The sequence below is a fragment of the Humulus lupulus genome, chromosome 7, assembly GCF_963169125.1.
Source record: "Humulus lupulus chromosome 7, drHumLupu1.1, whole genome shotgun sequence".
In the NCBI taxonomy this organism is placed as follows: Eukaryota; Viridiplantae; Streptophyta; class Magnoliopsida; order Rosales; family Cannabaceae; genus Humulus; species Humulus lupulus.
Genome location: NC_084799.1, coordinates 96,453,657 through 96,472,654, shown reverse-complemented (window position 1 = coordinate 96,472,654; position 18,998 = coordinate 96,453,657). Strand labels below are relative to the sequence as shown.

The 18,998-nt window shown below is 32.3% G+C and overlaps 1 protein-coding gene across 1 annotated transcript; it reads left to right on the top strand.

The window, feature by feature from the left end:
- Positions 1–6,128: 6,128 nt before the first annotated feature.
- LOC133789801 (laccase-17-like) lies at positions 6,129–18,650 on the top strand. Its single transcript, XM_062227532.1, has 6 exons — positions 6,129–6,254; positions 6,371–6,522; positions 16,618–16,862; positions 16,948–17,076; positions 17,168–18,136; positions 18,374–18,650. The coding sequence occupies exons 1-6, from the start codon at positions 6,129–6,131 to the stop codon at positions 18,502–18,504; spliced, it is 1,752 nt and encodes a 583-aa protein (XP_062083516.1). The 3' UTR covers positions 18,505–18,650.
- The last annotated feature ends 348 nt before the right edge of the window (positions 18,651–18,998 follow it).

Here is an 18,998-nt window from a genome sequence, read left to right as displayed (position 1 = left end):
GTCTTGTCGACTTGTGGTTGACCCGGGCTACCCATTTTAGAACTTGTACCACATTCTCAAAATGTGGATAACCTTATTAAATTCCTACCAGCTGTAACGTGAATCAAAACATGTCAGCTCATTTTTTTTTAGGTACAACAGTCACCTACTACGAATTCAACTTCCCGGGGCTTCGGATCTGCATAACTATTCTGTCTACTCTTGGCAGTTAGCATCCTCTTTCTGATTTTCTCTACTTCTTCACTGGCTTCCCTAACTACTTCGAGACCTAGTATCCACTTCTCACCTACCTCGTCCCAATGAAGAGGTAATCTTCACTTCCATCCTTAAAGCATCTCATAGGGCACCATCCCAATAGTTGACTGGTGACTATTGTTATAAGAAAACTCCATTAGCGATAAATAGTGACTCCAGAACTCTTAAAAGTCAAGCGCACATGATCTTAGCATGTCTTCTAGGATCTGAATCGTCCTCTCAGATTGCCCATCAGTTTGAGGATGAAATGCGGTACTAAATGTCAGCCTATTACCCATGGCCTTTTATAAACTCTTCCCAAAATTTAAGGTAAATACTGAACCTCTATCTGATATGGTGGACTTTGGTACCCCATGAAGTCATATGATTTCCCTTACATACAACTCTGCATACTGATCCGCAGTATACATTATCTTAATTGGAAGAAAATGTGTCTACTTCGCGAGTCGATCAATAATCACCTAAGCTGAGTCGTTCTGTTTTGTGGTCCTTGGCAATCCCACCACAAAGTCCATTGTTATGTCTTCCCATTTCCATTATGGGATACTAATAAGTTGTAGCAACCAAGCTGGTCTCTGATGCTCTGCCTTAACTTGTTGACAAGTCAGGCATTTAACAACATATTCAGCTATGCCCTTCTTCAATCTTGACCACCAATATAACATCTTGGTTGACTCAAAATGTAGAGAATATGCTGTGGTGTAATCTCTTTCATGGTACTGTCCTTAATCTCTGTCATCGAGCACACATATCCTATCCTTGCAATGCATCAATCCCTCACTACACATAGTGAAATTACTGTCACATTCCTTTTGAATCAACGCTTCTTTCTTTACTAGTGCCTCATCGCCTTTCTATTTCTCCTTGTTCTGCTCCAATAAGGTCGATTGTAGAGTGAGGCTTGACATACTCCCAGTCACTAGCTCGATCCACCCCCTCACAATCTCCTTTTGAAGTGACATCTCTATCTTACTGAGCACAAATATACTCCAATAGTTGCACCTACTCTATGCATTTGCCACCCCCATTGACTTTCCCTGGGTGGTATAGGATTTCATAATGATAATCTTTTCCAACTTTAACCATCTCCGTTTCCCCATATTCAATTCCTTCAAAGTGGAGACGTACTTCAGGCTTTTGTGGTCTATGTAGATTTCACACTTTTCCCCATGCAAATAGTGCCTCCAAATCATTAAAACGAAGACCAACATTTCCAACTCAATGTCATGAGTGGTGTATTTATGCTTGTACTCCTTTGGCTTGTCTTGAGGCATAGGCTACTACTTTATTGTGTTACTTAAAAACACATCCCAATCCTAGTTTTTGATGAATCTTAGTATACTCAAACTTCTCATCATTTCTATGTACAACAACACTGGAGCTGAAACAACTTTTTCTTTAGTTCTTGCTAACTCCATTCGCACTTTTCTGACAAGGCTAAATTGTGTCATTTATGAATGAGATTGGTTAGCGGCGTTGCCAACTAAGTAGAATCCTTTTATAATCCTTTAGAAATAGTCTGCTAGGTCAAGAATGTAACGTCCCAAATTACCTAATAAGGCTTAGGGCCTTGATTAGGGGGTCAGGATGACAAATTATGGAAATTATGTGATAAATATGTTTTTTGTGATATATGTGTATCGTTATATAATTAATTGAGTTATATTATAATATGACTATATTGCATGTTTAGGTGTATCAAATATGCACGTGCGTCCGTTTCTTATTAGAAGGGAAATTTTCGTAGTTTGACCCGTTATGGGTATATTTGGAATATATGTGTGGGACCACATTATTATGTGGATATATTTGGGTTACTCGGCATGAGGCGATCCTAGGGAGCAAGTTAGCGGGAAAGTCACAATGGGATCAAATACCCGACTCAGGGTAAGTCAAGGGGTATTTTGGGTATTTAGCACATTACCAGGATATCGGGTAATGGGAGTAAATATTCAAGGATATATTTGGAGTTAGTGAGATTAGGAGGGAATTTCGAGATTTTGACTATCTTACCATCGGGGACGTTTTTGGTACCCCGAGCCCTCGGGATTTACTTAGAGTTACTTGAACTCTAAGTAACCTCATAAAGAGAAAACACTTGCAACATTCAAAATCTCTCAACATTTTTTTCTCTCTCGGCATACTCACTTTCTCCTAATTCCTTAGGAATTCTCTACGATCTAAGAGGAATCGAAGCTTGTCTAGGCTCGGGATTGCTTGGGGAAAAGCTTAGCGTCGATTGGGGAAATAGAGGTAACGATTTCCAACCTCAAATCTCTGTGTTTCTCTGGTTTTTAGCTAAGTTTTGAAGTTTTAGAAACTCAGTTCTGAGTTGGAGATTTGGTGAGGTTTTTGACCAGGATTTAGCTCAAGTTTTGTGGGTGGTGAGGTGCTGAATTGTTTGGGAACTTAAATTTTTGGATTTAGCTATGTTTGGATAGGTTTTTGGTGAGATTTTGCTTGAATAAAATTGGGAAAATTCTGGGTTTTCATGTCAGATCGCCAGAGATGCAAATGACGGAGATCGAGGTACCCAGCATTCAGATCTCCTGCATTAAGCTCGAGCATTATCTAAGTTAAACCATCTTGTTCTAATCATATCCATCTCGAAAATGGCGTCTAGCTCGGATGGGAGAATCCCTACAGATTCAGATACCCAATATGCGCAATAAATGCATACAATCGTTATGTACATTTATAGATTGACATAAAACAACAATAGGCTTTATTAAGATATTTAAATGTCCATTAACTTGGGAAGCTACCCAATATTGTACGTTACCATTTATATTACGGTTACCCAATATTGTCCACCGTAATTCCCTATGTATACAAAGGAATGGACAGTAAAAGGGACCGACATTCTGTATGTAAAAACTCTGCTGAAATTGTCATAAGCAATTTTTCCTAGAGTTCCTAAACAAATCAATAATAGTAACTCGTGGAATAGGTGAGTTTCAACCACTAAACCACGTAAATTGTGGATGCTTTTATATTTCTTTATATTCGATTTACAATAAGCTTAATCTCTCTATTTCGTATTCTGAAATCCCCTATTGACGAAAAATCGCGTCAACATATATATATATATATCATACATAATGTTAATATAATCTTTTAAACTTTGATTTGAATATTTGTGTTTCTGGGTTTGAGTATTGTTGACGCCGTTTTTCGTCAACTTAGAAATGAAGAGCACTAAACACAAAATCAGAAAAATAAAAAGGAAACATGATTTTTTACGTGGTTCAGCAGTTAAAATCTGCCTAGTCCACGAGTTGGTATTATTCAATTATGGAATTCTCTCAAAGCTTTTTGGAAGCAATTCGGCAGAGTATTCCCAGTCCCAATTTCAGTGTGTCCACAAATGAATTTCTCCAATCTATTTATAGACTGGTCTACAAAATATCTCCCCTCACATTTCGGGGAGTTATGATTCAAATCTCAAAATAAATACAATTAAATACATATAAATATATAATACACGTATAAATTCCATGATATTCGGGATTTATTAACAGATTACAATCAATCCCTTAGATATAGGGATTCTTAAATAGTAACCACGTCCACATTTGGCTATCGATCTCGAACATTCGACTTACATATCTTCGGGAACGACAAATCATCACGAGCTTGCTATTTCGGCTTCCCTCGGTCTTATTAAGTAACTTTATCGAGGTCGTCTCCTCCGAGCTTGCAATGCCCAGGCTCGAACCTTTTTGACTGATGCTAATACAAACAAACCAGGAAAATGTAACAAGTGTTGAACCCTTGTTACTGTAGCTTCGAGCTTGTCTCGTAACCTCGAAACACTTTCGAGATCACGTGGTTCTGAGCTTATCAATTACAGCGTCGTCGTTTTAATATTGAACAAGACTGTCAAACTCGATTCTCATTGATGCTGATCTCATGGCTAGTTTGCATATTTCGAGCTTACACTTTACGAGCCTGACTTTCGAGATAAAAAATTTCTATTATCGAAATTTGGGTGTAACAAGTATACATTATATAGATTTGAGTATGAGTTTTATTACAAATTTGATATAAAACTAGTTATGTGTGATTTTGGGAATTTTTTTAATTGTATTTGGGTTAATTTTGGGTTTTTGGCTAGGTTTAATTATGAGATTTGATACAAATTTGAGTATAAAATTGTTCTTGCTTTTGATTTCCATGGTTGCCGATTGCATTCACTAAAGACTGAGAGGAAGAAGGAAGAAGAAGAATATGGAGGAGAAGAAGAACGAGTAGAATAGGTTCTAGAAGAATTGTATAAAAATTAGGTTTTTATAATTATAAGTTTTAATAATATTCATTTTTTAAATAAAATAGATTTTGATTCAATATTTAATAAAAACAAGAGGGTAAATTGGTTAATTTTTTTATTAAAAGGGGCATTATAGCTACACCTCATTAATTAAAAAAAATTAAATGATTTTTAACACTTTTTCTCAATATTTTTTTGACATTCTTTAAATTATTTTTTCGTTAATTTCAATAATTTTATTTAATCTTGTTTTCATAAAAAATTTCTAAAATAATGTATAATTTTTTCGAAAAAAACTATTTATTTAACAAGTTTTTTATATTTTTTTGTTTTAATTTTAATTTTATTTAAATATTTAAAATATATATTATTCATATGTATTTTTTAGAATATGAAAAAGAAAAAAAAATTAGAATAATATGAGCATAAGTTGATAAAAATAGGGTGTCTTAATCAAATTTTGATGAGGTGCAAATATAATTCTCCTTATTAAAATTGGCTTCAAGCGCCTATTTTTAACATTATTATAAAACACGGGTCTAAAAATTAGTTATCCAAAATACGGGTCAAAAAATGTTATGGGGGCAAAACATAACTTCTAAAATGGTACAAACCCAAAGATGAAATATTTTTAATTTTTTGGTTTTTTTTAAAACTGCCCAATTTTATCATTCATTAATCATAAATAGTCATATTTTACTTCCATAATTAATATCCACACAATTAGAGACAAAGCGACTAAAATATACTTATTATAATGTTTACATTTTGGGATGCATGGTTTACATTTTTAGGCTTATAGTTTAAATTTTCGAGCTTTACATTTTAGGGGTTATGGTTTGCATTTTGGATATATTTTGAGACTTGTAGTCGTGTGGCTTAACTTCATGAATGTTGAATGTGTTGTTTATATTTTTTACTTATAAGTTACATTTTGGAGTTGTGATTTATATTTTGTAATAATATAATCCGCAGTATGTTAAAAAAATTGGGTATAAAAATTACATTTCAAAATACCAAATGAGCTTTCTAAAATTAGGTATAGGATCTAATATCTCTATATTTTTTGGAAACTTAAGATTAAACTTGGTAATGAGCTAAAACGGAAGAATTTCCCAAATAAAAATTTAAATGTGTACGTTCTTTAATTTTTACAACAAAAGTTTTCATTTTAAAAGGAAGAATATCAAAAGAATTTGAATGTCTTTGATAATATTTTAATCCTATACTAACTGATGCTGTCTATTCAATTACAAGTTTACAACTATATGTTCAAATTCCAACTAATCAACTAGAAGGATACAACCATTTCCCTAACTTTCTATGTATAAATAAATATACAGATCATGCAATCACTGTAAATATGTATTTTATCGCAATAGATTTATCTCTTTATTACAAAAATACGCGTGATTCCAATTTTATACAGACAATTGAGGAAAATAAATACAACAAATTCAGCAAAATAAGTAGAATCCCAAACTTTCCAACTCCAGAGACAAAGTTTTGTATTTGAGCAGTACTACTACTATATAAATAAATATCAGATTTACCAATATCTGAAATCAATCACAATAAAAAAAATAAAAGAGATATAGCAAAAATGGGTGTTCATGGTCGTCTTTCTTCATCACCATTTCCCAGAGTCTATAATCTCTTCCTTTTCATCATTAGTTTGGCCATTTCCAATCATGCATTTGCAGGCATTACAAGGCACTATAATTTTAATGTATGTCCCAAAACGTTACTACTCATTTCTTATTTAGTTATTTTATTGTTAATTATTAGTCTGTCTTTTTTGTTTAATAATATATATAGCTTTGATTATTGGCTATGAATTTGTAGATTGAATTAAAAAATGTGACAAGACTAGGCTACACAAAGAGTATTGTCACTGCAAATGGAGAGTTTCCTGGACCGAGTATTGTAGCGAGGGATGGTGACCGTTTAGTTATTAAAGTGGTCAGCCATGTCCCAAACAACATCACCATTCACTGGTAATTGAAAAAGCTCACCTATATAATTATAATTAGGAAATGAAGTGCTTAAGTGAGTTGTTTCAGTATTTCAAACAATAAATTTTTTTATTATTTAACAATAATGACATCAATCACTTTTCTATTGAGAAATTAGAAAACATATTTTATTGCAATTTGGTATCTTCAAATTTAATTTGTTCTTTGAACTTTTTACCGGAATTATGTATTAACAAGGAAATAAAAACCGTTCTTAGTGCAATTGTTAGAAGTTTTTTAAATTATGTATATTTCAATACATTTAAAAATTTATATTTAATTCAGTTGTTGACAATATAATAGTATTAAATATAGCACTCTTTCTAATTTTTTATAAAATACGAGAAACAATTATATATTGTTACAATATTAATATTTTAAAGAAATTTTCTTAAAAAACAACTTAACAAAGATACATGTATCTTTTTTAAAATCACATCAAATTATTAAAACGAAAAAAAATGAGATAGAGTAAATTATTGGAAGTTACTTTAATGGGGTGAGTGTGAGATAATGTTTAGAATTGTTTGCCTCTCTCCAAAGAATCATTACTTAAGTTATTATTTTATAGATATAATATATAACAATACTATTTTTCGTATTTCTCCTAATAATTCAAATCTTTAACTCTAAACTCTTATAAATGGATTTTAAAAAGGAAAAAAAATCTAATAATGCTTAAATTATACATACTAATACCAGATATTGAACTATATTTTTCATATAAAACCTCTAAGTCATAAAAAATATATATAAAAAATAATTCACAAAATATAATGTATTTCTATAGACACACATATATAAAGTCCATCAACAGAATTCCTTAAAACAAATGTAGGAAAAAAAACATTTTTAACCTCGTCATACCTCTTATAATTGATCAAATATGAGTAATATTTGTCAGACAAAAAAAACACACACACACAAATAAACATATGAAATAGGGCAAGTAATCTATGACTATCGTTGCTTCATTCTTTATTTACAAGTTGCATAAGGAAGGAATTATATATTTAATTAATTTGATAATGTATATCAATATAATTATAAATATACACAATACACCTGTGCTTTAACTGCATGAAATAATCAACCATAGAGTAAACAAAACTCAAATTACATATTCTAATTATATCTTAAAAATAAAAATGTGGTTTTTGTTTTAAATTGAGTATAGGTACCTTCATATTACCAACTCTTGCCAAAATTGAGTCAAAACTTCTAAAGAATAAATCATTCCAATAGGTTCATGTCCTCTATATATTCTACAATCTAAATTGTTAAATATTTTTTTCAGCTAAAAAAGAAAATGTATATTTCTATCAAAACTAAAAAAGAAAAAGAAATGAACTTACCGTTATTTTTTGATGTTTTCATTATATATATATATATATATATATATATTTAAAGAGAAAAAACAAATAGATCAAGTGAATTACAAATGTTCTTCGGTGCTACAATTCCCTTTTAATAACCAATTTATAAATTTCATTTTTAATTAAAAAAAGAACCTGTGAACGTTACATTATAGCCAACCCATAAATTTCATTTCTTTATTACTTTTAATTCATTTTGATAAAAATGAATTGAATCAATAAACTCAGGAATTAATGTTACATTACATCTATATATATTTACAAATCATCTTTCTTTTAATGTATATGTTACATTTCATTAATATAAATAAATATATTTTATACATTATAAAAATGCGTTAAATAATAAAAAAAATAGGTAGGTAACTATTTGGTACTCTGTGTTTTTGCAAAGTATCATTTTGGTACCCTCTGTTTTCAATAATGCTCATATGGTACCCTGTATTTTAAAATAGTACATATTTGGTACCCTAAACTCAAATTTAATTAATAAAATTTTACTAATTTAATCAAACTGTTGTCAATTATGTAAGTTTCAAATTTAAATTTAATTAATTATATATATATAATTAATGATAGTTTGATTATATTGATAAAATTTTATCTATCAAATCTGAGTTTAGGATACCAAATATGTATAATTTTAAAATACAAGGTACCATATAAATATTATTGAAAACAAAAAGTACCAAAATGATACTTTACAAAAATATAAAATACCAAATAAGTAAATTTCCTAAAACAAATTTACAAATGTTTCTTTCAACGTTACAGTATGGTTTTTTTTTAAGAAAAGGTTGCAGTATGTTATAAATATATATATATATATATATTTATATTAGAGAAATTCTGTGTTACAATGTTACATAGCAATTTTCTGTCAATAGGCTTTATATAAATAGATTAATAGTAGCTATTATCATTAGATTATATACATATATATATATATATATGTATAGATCTGTTTTTATTGTATTAATTATTAATTAGCTATAAAAGAATATGGGTTATATACAATAAATATAATAAATACACAAAATGTAATAAGAAAATAAGAATAAAAACTAAATAAGTTTTAAAAATAAGAAAAATGAGAAAACAAATCATAGGTGTTGCCACCCCATCTACACTTAGCCCAGCTTTATATAATAGATAGATAGATAAATAGATTGATTGATTGCTTTGGTATAATCTATTTATGATTTTTACTATCTTTATTGTAATTTGACACCGTCTGAGTTGATGGTATTTTTGTTATAAAAAGAAAATAGTGTATAAATAAAAGAGAATTTTTTAAAAATATAGTTCCTATGTTATCATTGCACAAAAATATGAGAATTATACTTTTTTTAATTTGTATACAAAAATTTATTAAAGAAAAAATTAAAGTATGAGAAACACAATTACTAGTTAACTAAAATATGGAAGCTAAATTTAAAACCAAAGTACATCAGCCAAATAGGGGTACTATTGTAAATTAGCATTCCACTATTCTCTCTCTTAAACCCCAGCCACACAAACTATTTCTCTTTCCAAACCCAGCCACATGGTTCTCTCTCTCCCATCTCTCTTCTCTTTCATTTTCCCCTAGCCGTCACCTCCCTTGTTTTCCACTCGCCTGCCTCACCATCTCCGACCACCCACTCTCACCACCTGCGATTCACCTTAGGCACGCACCTCCGTGAAACCCAGCCGCCATCGACGAACCCAGCTACAATTTGCGCATCTCTACGCAATTCCATTTGTAAGCCCCCAAATCCAAAATGGTGGGGCTATGCTGAGGCGAGGGAAGTGCTGGTGGTGGTCAGAGGTGAGGGAGAAGGGTGGTGCCTGGGCTGAGTGTGTTCCCGTGGTGCTCGAAGCTGCACAAAACAATGGGGATCTATTGTGATCAGATCTATTTTTTTTTTCTTCAGGTATGTGGTAACTGGTTATCTTCACATTCTTTGTATGTATATTTCTAGGGGTAATTGGTTACTTTCACGTTCTGATGTGTGTGTATATTTATGGGTTCTTTATGATAACTAGTTACCTATGTTACTAAAATCATACTTACTTCTTCTTTCTTTTTTAATGAAGTGTTCTTCCTATTTTTTCCTTCAAATTTGATGTTTCTTTTCATTTCTAATATGAGTGACCTATCGCCCCTCTTATGGTAACTGATTACCCCTCTTATGGCAGAAGGTTACTCCTCTCAAGATAACGTGTTACCCCTCCTATACATGTTATTTAACCTAGCTTCAGGACTTTTTTTTTACATAACTGTAAAAAATCAAACAAATAACTGGTTATCCCTCTTGATATATGCTATTTAACCTAACTCTAGGATTTTTTTTTACATAACAGTGAAAAATCAATCAAATAACTAGTTGCCTTAAGACTTCGAAAAAAAAAAACATACAATCTAAAAAAAATAAAAAATATATTTATAGTAAATAAATAATAATAATAATAATAAACACAATTCATATTATAAAAAAAATTAAATATACAAAATTTTTAAAACAACAAAATAAAATTTTAATATAAAAATAGTTATATAAAATTAATATAAAAAAAATCAAAATAAGTTAAAAAAATAATCAAATTACAAACCAACCCTTCCAAATTAATAAAATTTGATTAAGAGTAAAAATATAGCATAAACAAACTTTTATACAAAAATATGGGAAACTAAACCCATAAAAGGGAAAATTCTTTAAAAAAAATCATAGATTAACTTTTCTTGAAAAAAAATCATATTTTTGCAAACTCTATTAAAAATCTTATATAGATTGTAATTTTCTCTAAATAAAAGCGATTTATTTTTATGGGAAATCTACAAAAGTGCACTAAAAGTTAAAAAAAATATGAAAAATACGGTGCATTACAAAAATACGGAATTTTTGGATAAAAACACAGAGTGGCAAAAGTATAAATACAGAGTGACTTTTAAATCGTAAATAAAAGCGGTAAAATACAATTTTTTGTGATCAACGTTTACAAACTTATAAAAATCTGTTCCAAAATTGTAAATATCAGTTACATGTTTATAAATAATATTTACAAAAATCAGTTTTAGAATTGTTTTTTTTTACATAAAAATTACGAACAAATTCGTAACTAATTTTTTTATTTTTGTAAAAAATAGTTTACAAATCTAGTTTCATTCATAACTAGGAAAGATATTTTTGTAACTAATATTTACAAAAACAATTTATAGTTAAGAAATCGTAACCAAAATTTACATAAAAATGTTAAACTTTTCCATATGATACAATATTGTACCAAAAAATTAACCATCAAATTTATATTATACAACTTAAAAATATAAATTTAAGATATTCATTATTTATAAAATACTTTATTATATATATTTATATAAAAATGCAGTTACAGAGTAGTGAATTACAATAATTATGTAATCAAGTTTTACATTTTTGTAACAACATTTGCAAAACTAATTTCACAATCAAGAAGTTTATTTTTGTAACTAACATTAACATAAATATTATAAATTTATTTAACATGCTTGTTACAAAAATTTACAAAACTAATTTTTTAACTTTAAAATATATTTTTGCAACTGTAATAAGAGGTGAAGAGAATTGTATTTACTTGTATTTCAATGAGAAATAAACATATATTTATATACAAACTAGGGACGCTATTCTAGGAAACTATGAGAGAATAGGAAACTAATTAGTCCTAATTTATAGTTAATATAAACAACTAATATATATAGCTAACACTCCCCCTCAAGCTAGAGCATATAAGTTAATCATGTCTAGCTTGTTACAAAAATAATCAACCCTCACCCCATTTAATGCTTTTGTAAAGATATCCCCTAGGTGTTCGCCGGTCTTCACATATCCTGTGGAGATCAAGCCTTGCTGAATTTTCTCACGAACAAAATGACAATCAATTTCGATGTGCTTAGTCCGCTCATGGAACACAGGATTAGATGCAATATGAAGAGCAACTTGGTTATTACACCATAATTTTGCTGGTACTGAAGTCTTAAGTCCTACTTTAGTCAATAGCTGATAGATCCACATTACCTCACACACAGACTGTGCCATAGCCCTATATTCTGATTCTGCGCTTGATCGTGACACAACATTTTGCTTCTTACTCTTCCAAGAGACTGAATTCCCTCCAACAAAAATACAATAACCTGAAGTGGATCTTCTATCCACTTTAGAACCTGCCCAATCTGCATCTGAGAAACACTCAATATGAGTGTGCCCATGATCTGCGTACACGATACCTCGTCTTGGTGCTCCTTTCAAGTAACACAAAATTTGCTCTAACGCTGCCCAATGATTAATTGTTGGAGATGACATGAACTGACTGACAACACTAACTGAGAATGCAATGTCTGGACGAGTAATGGTAAGATAATTCAACTTTCCAACCAACCTGCGATATCTTTCAGGATCTTCAAATGGTTCCCCATCTTTTGTAAGGTGCACATTACGACTCATTGGAGTACTACAAGGCTTTGCTCCCAATTTTCCTGTCTCAGTCAACAAATCAACGACATACTTTCTTTGAGATAGAAAAATACCTTGTTTACTCCGAGTTACCTCAACTCCCAAGAAATACTTGAGCACCCCCAAATCCTTCGTGTGAAACTGAGTATGAATGAATGACTTAAGAGATGAGATTCCTCTAGTATCATTTCCAGTAATAGCAATGTCATCCACATACACAACTAATAAAATGATACCTGCAGTTGATCGTTTATAAAACACAGAATGATTGGACTTACTTTTCAGCATACCGAATTTCTCAACAGCCTGACTAAATTTACCAAACCAAGCACAATGACTTTGCTTCAAACCATATAAAGATTTTCGAAGACGACAGACTCGCCCTAACTCCCCCTGAGCAACAAAACCAGGAGGTTGCTCCATATACACCTCCTCCTGAAGATCTCCATGAAGAAAAGTATTATTGATATCTAGCTGATGTGGAGGCCATTGATGAGTAGATGCCATTGAAATAAACAATCGAACAGATGTCAACTTAGCAACAGGAGAAAAAGTATCACAATAGTCCCCGCCATAGGTTTGAGCATAACCCTTAGCAACAAGATGGGCCTTTAATCGAGCAATTGATCTATCTGGATTGACCTTAACAATGAATACCCATTTGCACCCTATGGCCCGTTTTCCTGAAGGTAAATCGACCAAGTCCCAAGTACCATTGTCATCTAAAGCATTCATCTCTTCTATCATTTCATCATGCCAACCAGGATGTGATATGGCTTCATGAATAGTATTAGGAATCGAAATAGAATCAAGGGAAGCAATAAAAGAACAAGAAGAAGATGACAAGTGATTATAAGAAACAAAAGAAGAAATATGATAAGTGCACTGAAGTTTACCTTTGCGTAGCGCAACGGGAAGATCATCGCTTGACACCGGATCTGATAACAAAGAAGCAGGTGCAAGACATGAAACAGGAGGCAGACGCCTGGTGTACACTTTAATAGGAGGCGGAGGCATGCCTGGAGCTGTGGCTGAGACAGGGTGAGTAATAAGAGACTCACCGTGAGTAGTGTCTGAGATAGGTTTAGAAATAAGAGATTCCTCAGGAAGTGGGTCAAGGGCAGAAGAAGTGATACAATATACCAACAAATCATCATCATCCTCCCCCTGACGAGTAGGAATAGAGGAAGATGAAAAATAGGGTGTGGTTTCCATGAAGGTAAGATCAATGGAGACAAGATACTTGTTGAGATTTGGACAATAACACCTATACTCTTTCTGAAGACGAGAATAGCCAAGGAATACACACTTCAATGACTTAGGATCTAATTTGGTGACATTTGGACGAACATCTCGAGCAAAACAAGTACTACCAAATATCCTAGGATTAACAGGAAATAATGACTGGCCGGGAAAAAGAATTTTATACGGGATCTCACCATTAAGAATAGAAGATGGCATGCGATTGATAAGAAAACATGCTGTAGAAATGGCATCGGCCCAAAAATGTTTAGGAACATGCATTTGAAATAAGAGGGCTCGTGCAGTTTCAAGAAGATGTCTGTTTTTACGTTCTGCTACACCATTTTAGGATGCAGTATCAACGGAAGAGGTTTCATGAAGCATGCCATTAGAGACCATATAAGAATGAAATAAAGCAGATGTATATTCTTTGGCATTATCACTTTGCAAAGTACGAATAGAAACATTAAATTGATTCTTAATCTCAGCACAAAATGCACAAAATATAGAAAACAACTCAGAACGATTTTTCATTAAATATAACCAAGTTACACGAGAATAATCATCAGCAAAAGTAACAAAATACTTGAAACCAGGTTTAGACAAAATAGGAGAAGGACCCTAAACATCAGAATGAACTAATTCAAAAGGAACACTAGCACGTTTATTGACTCGTGGACTCGAACTAAGACGATGGTGTTTGGAAAATTGACACGACTCACAATCTAATGAAGACACCTTACTATATTGCGGACAAAGTTTCTTGAGCAAAGGAATAGACGGATGACCCAATCGACAATGAGCCTCAAAAGTAGAAGTGACACTCGAACAAGCAAAAGAAGTTGGTGGCGATATGTCAAGAACATAGAGGCCTCCAGATTCATGTCCTTTACCAATAATCTTCTTCGTCATAAGATCCTAAAATAAACAATGATTGGGAAAGAATGAGATGCAACAATTAAGATTACGAGTGAGTTGACTAACATAGAGAAAATTGAAGGATAAATTAGGTAAATGTAAGACAAATGACGAAGTAAGTAGGGGTGTAGGAGTAATAGTGCCAGACCCACGAACACAAGATGGTGACCCATCAGCTAAGGTAACAGTAGAAGTTGAAGTGTGAGAATGAAAAGTGGAAAAGAGATGGGAATTACCTGTCATGTGATCTGTGGCACAAGAATCAATGACCCATTTGGAGGATGAAGAGAGAAGACACATATTAGATTTACCTGAATCGGCAATAGCAGTGACAGAAGAACATGACGACTTGAGTGATTCCTGATATCGTGAGAACTTGGCAAATTCATCAGTAGAAATAAGGACGAATTTATCAGTGGCATCAATAGTATTTGTAACATTAATAGAGTGTTGTTTCTGATTTTTAAACTGTAGCTTTCTACACTCAAACTTGGTGTGACCTGGCTTTTTACAGTAGTTGCAAATAATGCCTCCAGAATCCGGTGTTCGAGTTTCAACTCCTTGTGAACGACCTCCTTTATGCCCAGTTGGAATAGAAGATTTCCTAGGAGCATAATTATTACGACTTACCAAAGCACTATTAAGAGGAACAGAAGGAGTAATTTTCTTGCGAAGAATACGACTAAAGACATCTTATAAAGAGGAAACATCAAAACCAGAAAGAACCTGTGCTTTCGCAGAATCAAATTCAGGTGAGAGCCCTGCTAGAAAGCTCATAATAGCCATCTACTCTCGCTGGCGTTGTTGAACCTTCACATCAGTGCTAAATGGAAGCAACATATTAAGCTCTTCATACGTCTTCTTAAAGGACATAAAGTAGTTCATAAGGGACTGATCTTGTTTCTCCACACGGTAGAATGCTTTGCACACCTCATACATACGGGAGAGATTGCCTTTTCGAGAATACAAAAATTCTAAATAATCCATTAGTTCTTTAACAAACTCACAATGATTGATCAAACCAATTACCTCACTGTCAATAAAATTTCAGATTTGAAGGAATAAGCGAGCATCCTCCCTGAGCTACGTCTGTCTTGAATCATCTTTTTCTTTAGGAGGATCATCAGTCAAGTGGTCATCTTTGTCAATACTTCGTAGATAAAGTCGAACAGTCTTACACCATTCCAAATAATTTGAACCAATTAGTTTATGGTCTGTGATTTTAGACATCACAGGAACCACATCAAATGAAACCATGGATTTCATCTCTGATTTATTCTTAGCCATAACTCTTTAAAGAAACACAACAGAAAACATGAAAAACCAATGTAGAATCACAACAAAGATAGACTAAACCCTAATTTGTGTTTATGGAAAACCCCAAAATAAAAAACCCTAATTTTGTAGCAAAATTCAAATTTTATAGACTAAATCTCTGATACCATGTAATAAGAGGTGAAGAGAATTGTATTCACTTGTATTTCAATGAGAAATAAACATATATTTATATACAAACTAGGGAAGCTATTCTAGGGAACTAAGAGAGAATGAGAAACTAATTAGTCCTAATTTATAGCTAATTTACAGTTAATATAAACAACTAATATATATAGCTAATAGCAACAAATCTTAAACTTTGTCTAGATTAAGATTTTGACTAGCTATGATTTAAAAATAATATAATATTTTTTTATCACTATCTCTCATACTACTATTAATATATGTTACAAAAATTTATGAATATTTATATATAATAAAATTGAAAGATCATTTATATCAATTTAAATAAAAATACGACGGTAAACAAATTAATTATAAAAAGTAATATTAATGAAGAGTAAAAAAAAAGTGAAAAACCTCATATTTAATTAAAAATTTTGTGTATGATACTAAGACAATAAAATAAGAAAAAGTAGAAGATCAAATTTATAGTTGATAGTAAAGGAAATATATTAAGGTGGTTTAAATTTACATTATTTTGGTAATTAGTTTATACTACCGTATAAATCGAACTTTTATTTTAATTACCCTGAAGGATATAATTTTCCCTATTTTTATTGTATCAGGCATGGTATTAGGCAAGTTCAAACAGGGTGGGCTGATGGGCCTGGATATGTGACCCAATGCCCAATACAAACAGGAAAGAGCTTTGTGTATAACTACACGGTTGTAGACCAGAGAGGCAGCTTTTACTGGCATGCCCACATATCATGGCTAAGAGCTACTCTCTATGGTCCCATGATCATTCTTCCAAAGCGTGGCACTCCTTACCCATTTCCTAAACCCCACAAAGAAGTTCCAATCATCTTTGGTAATTGATCATTACACTAAAATAATTACGTATAATTAGATTGTAAATTTCTAACAAAAGTTACAATACATGGAGATTTTGTCAGGAGAGTGGTGGAGTGCAGATACAGAGGCAATTATTGACCAGGCTTTGCTAAATGGTGGGGGCCCAAATGTCTCAGATGCCTATACCATTAATGGGCTTCCAGGCCCATTGTATAATAGCTCATCTGAAGGTAAGATTGTAATAAATTTCAATCAACAAGAGGTCAAAGAAGTCGACTCACTCATGTAAATATATATTTATATAATCTGATGTTTGTGTAGACACATTCAAGTTGAAGGTGAAGCCAGGAAAGACTTATCTTCTTCGTCTAATCAATGCTGCACTTAATAGTGAGCTATTTTTCAGCATTGCAAACCACACACTGAAAGTGGTTGATACTGATGGTATTTATGTCAAACCTTTTGAAGTTGACGCCGTTATCATAGCCTCTGGACAATCCACAAATGTTATACTCAACACCAAATCTGAGTTCCCAAATGCCACATTCCTCATGATCATTAGGCCATTTTCGCCAGGTCACCCTTTTGACAATACTACCAGTGCAGGAATCTTAAAATATGAATCTCCAAACTCAACCCTTGCAATCCCATGGCAGAAACTTCAGCTCTTGAAGCCACTAGTCTTGCATGATCTAAACGACACTTCATTCGCAATAAAATTTAGCAACAAACTTCGTAGTTTAGCCAATGCACAGTTCCCATCTAATGTTCCTCAAAAGGTCGATAAGCATTTTTTCTTCACAGTTGGCCTTGGAACTAGACCATGCCAACATAACAATAAAACCTGTGAAGGCCCCAATGGGGCAAAGTTTGCTGCCTCAGTGAACAATATTTCTTTTGCACTCCCAAACACATCCCTCCTCCAAGCCCATTTTTCAGGTCAATCAAAGGGGGTTTACAGTCCTGACTTTCCTAGTATTCCCACCTTCCCATTTAACTATACAGGAACTCCACCAAACAACACATTGGTGGAAATTGCAACAAAGGTAGAGGTTCTTCCATTTAACACAAGTGTGGAGTTGGTGATGCAAAATACAAACATTGTTCTTTCTGAAAGGCACCCTTTTCATCTCCATGGATATACCTTCTTTGTAGTTGGAGAAGGCTTTGGGAATTTTAATTCTACTAAAGACCCTGCAAACTTCAATTTGGTTGACCCTGTGGGAAGAAACACTGCATGTGTTCCTTCTGGTGGATGGATTGCTATAAGATTTATAACAGATAATCCAGGTCAGTTAAGTCTATAAATTATAGAATTTTAATATAATAGAGAAATAAAGTTATAGTGCACCCACGCTGGTAGTGTACGATCATCACTATTTATCTCGATTGTATAATTAATCTTTGTTAGGATCGTACACTACCAATAAAGTGCATTACGATAGTCTTCCTCAAAATCATGTCTTTTTATTTTATTATTATATTATTATTCTCTACAATTTAATGATTAACATGTATTGTTGATAGGTGTATGGCTTATGCACTGTCACTTGGAGGACCATGCAAGTTGGGGGATGATGATGGCTTGGGTAGTCTTGGATGGAAAGTTGCCTAATCAAAAATTACTTCCTCCACCTGCTGATCTTCCCAAATGCTGAACTCTATTATTCCTAATAATTTTGTGACCCATTTTTTTTTCTTTTTCTTTCGACACTTTTGGGCTGCTTCAATTTCAATAGTTGTTGTCTTCATTCTTATAGATTAAGAATAATGAAGAGGAACGAAGAGACTATTTTTGGGAATAAGATTAATATTACGTGATAGCTTTCTGGAAATCTATTTTCAAAAAGTGAACGATTAATAAAAATTATAATGTGTTATACCTTTGTATTTTTAGTCAAATATTAAAAATAACCATGAATTTTTAAACATTCCATAATTAATTATGCAATTTTGAAGTTGTTGTGTGTGTGTTTTCACCCGGTGACATGTAACATGCATTAAGAGTAATTAAGCCCTTAGAGCTCGCCTGGAGCTCCCCGGAACGAAAACTTTTCTTTTATTCATCGTCACCACCCGAGAGGAGTATGTTCTTGTGGAAAGATACTCCCTGAGGACCACGTACAGATGTTACTCCATTAGTAAGACCGTC